General features: G+C 39.9%; 1 protein-coding gene across 2 annotated transcripts in view; it reads left to right on the top strand.

Annotated features, from left to right (window-relative positions):
* LOC102080233 (telomerase-associated protein 1) overlaps positions 1-9,882 on the top strand; it is a 34,151-nt gene that overhangs the window by 129 nt on the left and 24,140 nt on the right. The window contains exons 1-14 of one of the 2 annotated variants that reach the window (XM_019347659.2): positions 215-389; positions 1,111-1,649; positions 1,752-1,934; positions 2,049-2,198; positions 3,981-4,145; positions 4,231-4,368; positions 4,624-4,695; positions 5,908-6,020; positions 6,503-6,660; positions 7,007-7,116; positions 7,238-7,316; positions 8,764-8,956; positions 9,296-9,575; positions 9,692-9,844. In XM_019347659.2, the coding sequence (XP_019203204.1) occupies positions 1,113-1,649; positions 1,752-1,934; positions 2,049-2,198; positions 3,981-4,145; positions 4,231-4,368; positions 4,624-4,695; positions 5,908-6,020; positions 6,503-6,660; positions 7,007-7,116; positions 7,238-7,316; positions 8,764-8,956; positions 9,296-9,575; positions 9,692-9,844 (2,331 nt within the window). In that variant the 5' untranslated portion in view covers positions 215-389; positions 1,111-1,112. Of the gene's footprint in view, positions 1-214; positions 390-1,110; positions 1,650-1,751; positions 1,935-2,048; positions 2,199-3,980; positions 4,146-4,230; positions 4,369-4,623; positions 4,696-5,907; positions 6,021-6,502; positions 6,661-7,006; positions 7,117-7,237; positions 7,317-8,763; positions 8,957-9,295; positions 9,576-9,691; positions 9,845-9,882 lie in introns of those variants that run through there. The other variant, XM_019347658.2, reaches the window with a different exon arrangement.

Below are 9,882 nucleotides of genomic sequence, written 5' to 3'. Positions count from 1 at the left end.
GTAACTTCATCATCCTTCACAATGACTTTATTATTTGAACATTAAACAGCTTAGATATGTTTTATGGTGTTATTTGTTTATCTAATATTGTTATCTTTTTCTAATAAATATATCAGAATTTATTGCACGAGACCGTTGGTCTTTTCTGGTCGACACCCATATGTCTGGTATTACGGTAAAAAAAAAAAAAAGTATTACGAACACAGTATTCTGACCAATCACTGGTCTTTTGATAGCCGGCTGACAGGACAGGTGTTTGTATTACAGCCGTTTACGGGAAATCAGTGGTTATGCTCGACACCAAGGGGCTTCGAAACAGAAAACAACGTCTGACGGAAACGTTGTATATCAAACTCTCTACCCACGGAGTTGAAATTGTGGGTTTTGCGGTGAGTTTCCTGAGTCTAGCAATCGTCCTTGTAGCTAACCACGCCTATGAAAACTTGAGTCACTGCAAAGAACGAAACATTTGCTCCCATATTGAATTCAGCTGCAAATGTTGTGCAGTGTTTGTACTTGAAAGTTCATTCATTGCACTTAATGTTCTTTCCCTATAACTTATATCAGTGTTTGTTTTATTTCTGACTTTGGTGGTTGATTTTACTGCCCTTATTCTTGTTGTTTACATATGGATAATTGTCAAATTGATGACATAACATGAGTTGTTTTGTTTTTTGTTGTTGTTGTTGTTGTTGTTTTATCCAAAACAAACTCTGGAGAGCACCACACCAAGTTTAAACGTCGTAGTCCCAATGTGTCAGTTTAGCAAGTTTTACTTTAGTTACGAGCTGCGTTTGCGGTCTGCTTCAAGGCCCCTTTATATTTGGATTTATATTTGACATATTTATATTTGATCAGATTTCTGCATGTTATCCATGCATTATTCTGTATGTTTCCCAATGACACTATCTACAGTCTGTTGGGCGTCATGTTTTCAGACTTTGGTCCTGTAATATGGTTCACGCCCTTAGATACAATAAAAGAGTGCTTGTTCAAACAGTAAAAGGAATCCTGCCAAACACTCAATACTCTATGCTCTCTAGGATTATATGGCTTGTGACTGAGAGGAGAGGAGTGGCTTTTGATCTTCTGATCTCTTTTTTTCTGCAGAGATGAGTGCTCTGACTTTGCAGTCGGCAAGCCTGGCCCCAGGAGCACAGAAGCAGCAGCAGGCAACATATGGGAAAAGTTTGACTTCAAACTATTCTCCTCCAAGTCTGGAGAATAAGTTCTTAGCTCAACCCTCCACAATAATGCCCCAGCTTTCCTCCCCACTCATAAATTTTGCAGCACAGCCTTCCTCTTGCTCCTCTCTCCAGCCCTCCAAACTATCTTCCACCTCATCCCCCCTTCTCTCCACCTCTTCCTTTGCAGCCTCCCTCACTTCTCCCCTCCTAAGCACCCAGAACAAGCTCCTAGCCAGTAACTTAGCTCATCAATCTTCTTCCTTGACCTCCTCACTCCCTAATGACTCTCTGCTCTCTACATCCTTGGCCAGTGGGGCTGTACTCACTAACTTTGCTCAAACTCCTTCATTCTTACACCATGATCTCATGGGTGAAGAAGAGAAAAGAGATGATGAAGGGGATCCAGATGATAGATATGAAATATCTGAAGCGATGCCTTTCAGTTTTGAAGAAACAAGTGTGGTAATTCCTCATTCCTCTTTAAACATAAAATCATAATACATCAACTTTTATTAAAACTTTTGTTGCATGTCATTTTTAATTTAATTTGTTCTGCACAAGCAGATTTCTGAGGATGAAGATAATGAGGCTGAAGAAGTTGATGCTGAGAAAACTATGGACTTGCCTGTACTGGAAACAGAGTTGATGGAACAAGAACTTGAACAAACTGAGGTTCTCAGACAGGAGGAATTTGGAGAGGTCGAAAGAGGAAACGAGAAGGCTGAAGAGGAGCTGAAAGACAAAAAGGTTGTAGAAAATAATTTAGTAAATAAAATAGTTTACATTTCTGTAGACCGGTGCTCCCTAATTGAACTCCTGGGTGCTGATTAAAGTGACTCCTTGTCTTTGTCTGTCCTTCAGTATTTCCTCTTGAACATTGTGTGTTGCTCTCTGGTCAATGAGAGCACAGCTCCAGGCCAGAAGGACTGGGACTCAGAGGGCAGTGTTTGGACCAGAATCACAAACCTGGCAAAGGATATTTCTGCCTATGATCCACAGTTTCTTCTGAAGGTATGCATGGCAACTAAACTTTTAATATTTCAACTCCACCAGGACTTCATTATCATGTCAATATGGTAGAAAAGCAAATTTTAAAAAAACAAAAAACCAAAACAGATAAACACTCAACACTAAGTGACAACAGGATAAATCTGCCATGACTGTATATATCATAGACAATATTAAATTATTGCTCTGTTTCAGGAAAATATTGCCCACACAAATGTGTTGTTATAATGGAGTGCATTACTAGTTACACATTACTACACGCAAATTAGCTAACTCTTTTACAGTCTCCTCATGTAGGTCATGTAGATCCGCGATGACTTTCCAGACCAATTAATTCCCACAAGCCTTTATTGTTGGTTGAATTTATAAATGTCTTTAGTTCAACCCAGAATAAAAATGGCATGGTTTATCACAAGGTCACACAGCTTCCAACATGCAAATTGTCAGTTTGCATTAAGGTGTGCCCAACGTGTAACAAGAGCTTTACTTTCTTGGATGTTCAGAATATTTTCATAGACTATTTCCCTATAGTCATGCTAACCAGCCAGAAACGATCCTATATGGACAACAGGATAGAGCATTGAGTTAGCAACAAAAGGTAACAACCATGGTTTGCAAGCTGCATTCAAAAACAGTACCGATAAGACTGTACTGTTAGTATTCAGATAAGATGCTAAAATCACACTGATCAAAACTGGAAAAGAAATATCCTCCTTCTTGTTCTTTCACTGGTTCGCTTTATGGATCACCACAGCAGATCATCTGCCTCCATCTCACCCTGTCTCTAGCATCCTCCTCAGTCACACCTTGTCCTGCTTCACGCCATTCACAAATCTTCCGGCAGCTGCTTATTACACATCCTTGGTGCACTGTCTCACCTTTGCTTCTGTAACTTTGTCTCCAAATTGCTCAGCTCAGCTGTCTCTCTGATGTACTAATCTGTAATCCTGTCCATGCTGGTCACTCCTCCTGTATTTTTGTCAGTGCCACAGCCTCCAAATCATTTATCATAGCGGGTCTCGCTGCCATCTTATAAACCTTCCCATTAACTCTTGCTGCTATCCCATTGAGGCAAACAACTCCTAACACTCATCTCCACCCACTCCACCTTGCCTGCACTCTTCACCTCTCTTGTGCACTGTACATTGCTTTGGATGGTTAAACTCATCTACCTTGACTACTTCTTCTCCTTTCACCTTTGCTGAGCAAGCCGTATTATTAGTGAGATAATGTGATTAAAAATGCTCAAAAAAGTTCCAGCGGCAAAACATGGTAGAGCGGTCCAGTTCAGTGGCTTAAGTTAGCAGAGATAAGACTTAGCTATAGCTGACTGCCATATTCTGTCTATGTTTGCATACCTAACTGTTTTAGCAATCAGTTTTAGCTGCCTGTCGATGAAATCAGCCACGTCCCTAACTCCAGTATCAAAGCGAGTGAGTTATAAAACAACAACAGCAAAAAAAATCACCCCTCTTAGAGTTGTTATGAATAAGGAAATTACTCATAGAAACCAGAACCTACTTTTTAATACTAATAGTTGAGCATTTTTAGTGAGAGTGAATTTCTTCTGGAGCTAGGCTGAAGGTGTCATTGAGGGAACTGCAGGTTTTTTTTCCCACTTTGGTGTTTGCTTAATTTTCCAGCCCTGATGCACACACATCAGGTATTCTCAAATAACCAATTTAAAGTGGTGCGTCATGAGCGTAAGCACAGCTAATGAATGGTACACAGTGGGGCCATAATCATGTATATCATATATTATATCGTCTGTCTGCTCCAATCTAGGTGGCACTTTACACTCGTCAGAAGCTAAATATTCGGATCACTGCGAACTTCTTATTGGCTCTGGCTGCCAACCTGCCGCCCACCAAGCCACATGTCCGCAGATACTTCTGTGCTGCTGTACAGCTGCCGTCTGATTGGCTGGAAATAGTCAGAATCTACAGTACAGTAAGTCATAATGATTATCTGTTGGATGGTCTGGACGATCCGGATGTACCAAGTCTGTCTTCACACTACAATCTGATGTTTCCAGTGCTTCAGCCGCTCTCTGCCGATGTGCCTGAAGAAGGCGATGGCTGACAAGTTCAAGCAGTTCAGCGAGTATCAGCTGGCCAAATACAACACACGCAAGCACCGCTGTAAGCACAACCGCAACAAGCGCAAAGCAAAGGTGCAGATTCAGTGATTATGTTCTCTCCTAACCTTTTAAAGTCTCAATGTGGAAATTAAGGCCTAACCAAGTAATACTAATATAACCACCTCTTTAGTGGGGAAAAAACCTTTAGTACTAGAGATGAACACTTTAAAAATTAAAACTGCTTGTGGTTTCTGTGTTTGCATAGCTGACTGTAAATTAACTCCTTATACATACATGCTTTAAATATCTGTATCTGACCACACTTATTATGGCATCTGTGACTTCCAGAAGCCAACCGATAAACAGATGAAGGAGTGGGCGGACTTGGTCAGATCAAATCCATCAATTCTGAAGAACTTTGTAAGTCAACAAACTTTACTCTTGTGTCACTAAATAAGGCGCTTCCTTTCAGTTCCTTTCTGTTTTTTTTAGTTACTGTTTACTGAAGAGCTTTCTTAAAATAGATCTATTAATCTTGTTCTTATTTCCTGTCATATATACAAGGATATAACCAGGCTTTACTAATTAGTGAGGTCCAGAACTTTATTTCATCTTAATTTTTTATATTTAAGGCATAGTGCTTGTGCTCCAGTGACTAGCAGAAAAGTCACTGGAGCACAGAGCACAGAAAAGGCTACACTTTTGAGGAGACAACATCCTGCTTTTTTTTTTAAGAGTAACTGTATAAATAGAAATATGTATATCGAATTTTGTGTGTATAAAACAATTAATGAAAACAAAATACAGACTCATTCTTTCACTAGAAAATAAAATAGCACAAGGGAATAGTTACTCAATGGATATTTCTGTCTCTCCTGTGCCTGTGATTCACTCTTCCTTCCTAAACCAGCCAATTGTCCATTCTTATGAGTCATGCTTCAACCAAACCCCCCAAACACAAACAGTGAGGTGGGCCGCAACTCTTTAGAATTTCCATAGAGTTATTTTAAAGTGAAAATCATCTTGAGCGTCACACAATGATTCATGTCACCAACTACTTTATTAGGCATACCTCGCTAGCACTCAATTGGACCGCCTTTTGCCTTGAGCACAGAAGCTCCACACACCTGCTGTTCAAACCAGTTTTTGACAGACGGCCAATCAGGAAAAAGTCGACTTAAAAGGAAGAGTCACCTGACTGCTATCAGAATTATCAACACTGTATTTGTGAAAACTAAAATGAAATGTGTGTTTCGTTTTGTGGTGTAAATAATTATATTTTGCTGTTTATGTCCATGTTCTACACGTCTTTACTGAGCACGGTTGGATGTGCACCTCCTGCTACAAGCTTCTGTGCAATGGGCTTAATTGTAAATGTAATGTCTCATAGATTAAGCAAACTCTTTTCTGACCTAAAGGGGAAAGTGCTAAAATGGTTCATATAAAAAGAAAGCACAAGGTTGTGAGATCATTTAGTGCAGATTGAGTTGAAAAAGTTCCTGCTAGACAACTGGAAAAAACGAATGACTCATTCATCATTTTAAAATTGCTTTTGTTCTGTTGAAGAGCCGTTTCTACTTTTGTTTAAACGTCAGCTACGGCTGGTTTATTTGTGTCTGTGATTGGATGCAGTTGCGGTTAAAGGTGGTGGATAAGAAGCAGAGCGAGTTCAGCATAAAGAAGATGATCAAGAGGCTTCACATCAAAGAACCAGCTGAACACGTTATGGCCATTCTGGGAAAAAAGTAAGACCTGCAGAATTGTGGGTCAGAATTTGTTTCCTTTCACGTTGCGCAAGCACATAAATAACACAAAATTCTCATGCTGTTTAATTATGCTTCGTCCACAAGTCCTAATTTTTTTCTGGTGATGGACACCTTGTATCTGTTTACTTATGTTTACAGATGCTTGTCACCATATCTGTTCAACAACCATTTATTAAAATCTTTTTGTACTGGCTATAAATGCTGAAGACGGGAAGTTAAAGTCTCGCTAAGAATAAATGTATGCAGTGTTTTCATTTTTTTGTACTAGAGGTGCATTATCCTATCTAATTTATAAGATAGCTGGTATGTCTCAGAGAAATGAATTTGTACTCAATTCTTAGTAAAATGCAGCACATTTTTGTTGCAGTTCCTTTTTTGACCCTCTTTGTTATTTATTCTTTAGAGAAATGAAGGTAGAAATCAGGTGCATATAGAAATGCAATGTTTTTTGTCGTTGTCAGGTATCCAGCTGATGCGAAGTCATTCATACACAGTGGAATGAAAGGTGTGTGGGACAGGGAGAGAGCTGGGCAGCGGATGAAACTTAAGGAGCCGCAGACGTGGGAACGGCTGCTCAGTATGGAGGGCAACAAGGCCGCCACCTGGGAGAAGCTCATAGGTCTGAAAACAAAAAGCTCAGGCTTTTTATTGAACTGAACAACGTGCACAGGCTTGTTGACCACAGCAGTGCAACCACTGAATCACTTTACCAAGCACATGATGATGGGAAAAAAATGCATCATCTTTCCCTCTGTGTGTTCAGTGTGTTTCAGAGGTTCATTCCTTCAAGTTAAAAGCCCTCAATCACTCTTTACAACACATCAATGAATTTTATGTTTAAATTAGTTATTCAATATTTAGTACAGCAGACTTTAAAGTAGAAAGAGCATGCGTGTATACATAACCTGCAAATACTCAAAGACAAACATGATTACACAGAGACAGATAATGTCTCCCCTTTGCAGACACCAAGTCTCTTCCATTCATGGCCATGCTGAGAAACCTGAGGAACATGATCACTAAGGGCATCAGTGACGCTCATCACAACAAGATCCTCAGCAGACTGACCAATGAGGTGAAACACACTATAAATCTTTATTCTAAAGCATATAAAAAGCGAACAAAAGATGAGTGAAATTGTTTTGCTGTTGAAATTGGCTCATCAGGTTCTATAACTGTTTGTAATTTGCTTACAGAAAGCAGTTATTCAGAGCCGACAGTTTCCTTTTAGATTCCTCGCTGCCTACAAAGTCATCATGGAGCTCTACGCTATTGGTGAGATGCACTATAGTGCAAAAAACATCCCATATTCATGCAGTCTATATTACATCAAATAGGCTATTTAAATTTAGATGATTCATTGGAATGCATCATTTGGATCAAATATTGGGTGTAATGTGAACTGGGGAGGCAGGGTGTCCCTACAGTCACAGCTGGGATATTTGGGATATTTTTTTTTTTTTTTGCCAATTGACTGCTATTGACTCTGACAATCAGGTGATTAATTGGCACCTTATATTAGGGATGGGAATCAAGAACCAGCTCTTGTAAAGAACCAGTTCCTAGTAGTCCAATTTCTTGGAACTGTTAGTCTGCTTGCCTATCAATTCCCCTACTATCAGCTGATTTCAGTTTATGTGTCCAAGAAGAAAAGATTGGCGCAGTCTGCAGCGTAGATATGGACCTTGCTTTAATTTTTATTGCACAAAAGGATGAGAGCACGATGGTAAAGTGGAAACTGCGTCCAGGACAGAAACAGTTGCATTAGGCTGCTAACAGAACCTCAGCTTTTTTCAAGCACTTGCGCTGACAGCATGCTAACACTAAGCTATTCAAGAACCCACAGTGATGTTAAAGCTGAGTGAATCTCAACCCAGGCCCAGGAGCAGGCCCAACAGGTTCACTGATGATCCGTAAGGCTTCAGCCTCCATTTCTACTGGTTTGTGTTTCTACAGTAGAATTACTGTGGTCATCTCTTTGAAATCTCTGCTGGTTTTCACCATTGCTTTGTGTTCATATTTAAATACTAAGGGAAAGATCATATGTGTGTCATTATTAGAATAGGGATTTGTGTTTGGTGGATGTCAGAGATGGGCCATGAAGAGGGCATCCCAAGAAGACAACAACACAAGAAGACAGTTTCCTCATCCTAGCAGCACTTAAGAACTGTAGGCAGTCTTCTGCAGTCTTGGGGGCCAGTTGGGAACAGCCAGTCTCTAGTCTGAGAGGGCTGCCATGTCTGCCCTTTACTGTCAGGCCCAATCGTACTGGTGTCTGCAACATGTGGACTGTAAGCAATGAGTTTACAATCTGAATCAACTTCAGGCATCCAATCCAATAAACAACACCAAGCAAGAGTCAATAGCAGAATAAGCTGTTTGTGATTAGCAGAGAACTTTTGGGAGGTTACTCAACTCTGCTGCTCAACCCACAAATACATTTTCCTTACAAAAACAGGACCATTTAAAGTGAAATAAACAGGCTTTCCAGCAGTTTAAGATTTATTGCCAATAAGCTTTGTTACGACTAAGAATTAATCTACCAAACACAAATTTTCATACTTTTTCCTGCTAAGTTTATGTGACCAGTTTTTAACTAGAATATGTCAGCAAAATGACACAAAACCTAACCCTCCATAGATGAGGTGTAAACATGTGTGAAAAACAAAAACACACACACACACATAGCACTTCTCCTTTCAATCTTTTTTTTTTCTTTTAGCCTCTGCAGCACAGCAACAACTGCCCTCTACCAACAAGATCCTGATGGACATCCTGAAGAAGATTCCCAAAAGCCAGCGCTTAATGCGGCTGACGTGGGAAACGACTAAAAGGAGCAGGATCAGGATGACACTCAGGGTGCCGTTTGTCTTTCGAATGTATAGAATGAAGAAGGCCCAACTCATAAAAGCCAAGTATGTGAATGTTATTTTTGAGTTGGTGATATTTTCTTTTCCTTTTTGCTTTAGTTAATTTTGGAAAAAACAAACAAAAAACAAAAACATTCCTGGTTTGCTAATCTTTACACTGCATTGTTTGGATGTTTTCTATATATAATTTCCTTTTGCCGTGATGCACAGGTTACAAAAGCATCACATGTAGAAAATGTCATTATAAACTGCCACAGAACTGCTTATAATGACATTGAAAATGTTTTTATGTTGCAGATCTGTTCAGATTAAAATGTATTTGGTAGTGAGAAAAAGAATCAATCTGCACAGAGTGTGAGACTAAGGTTTTCTGTATATGTGCAGTCAGAGGAACTACACTGTTGCACTGTTGGACCGTTACCGTAAAGCTCTGGAGACGGCCGTTCAGATCTCCTGTCGTCACAACGTGCCTCCGCTCCCTGGACGGACACTCATCCTGCTCTCTCCGGGCATGTATTACGATCGGTCTGCGATCCAGAAATTGGATTTCTGCCTGCCTCCTGACCCAGAGGAACAAGAAAATGAAGAAGAAGAAGAGGCAGAAAAACCAAAACCGAGACGCAGGAAGACGAATATCGAGGATCATGACAAACTCACTCCAAGTGTAACTCCCTGTATTTTTATTTATTTAATTTTTTTGTGTCTGGAAAAAGTTTGGCATATTAAAATGACGTAACCTGTTAACCTCTCCACCCATTTATTTATCATGTATCTTGACAGAAGATAGAGGTTGCAGTTTTGCTCGCTCTGATGATCTCCAGCAGCACAGAGGATTGTGAGTTGTGCATAACTTATTCCAATCAGTGGGAAGAAGCAAAGCTGAAGTCTGATGTCCTGTTGGAAAATGTCAGAAGTGTGCTCAAGCAAATAAAGGTCCAAATTCTGTTATAGCATCTTATTCTTTATTTGTT

Source organism: Oreochromis niloticus, linkage group LG18 (assembly GCF_001858045.2).
Source record: "Oreochromis niloticus isolate F11D_XX linkage group LG18, O_niloticus_UMD_NMBU, whole genome shotgun sequence".
Classification (NCBI taxonomy): Eukaryota; Metazoa; Chordata; class Actinopteri; order Cichliformes; family Cichlidae; genus Oreochromis; species Oreochromis niloticus.
The sequence above is the reverse complement of the archived record's forward strand: the minus strand, read 5'-3'. Positions and strand labels throughout refer to the sequence as shown.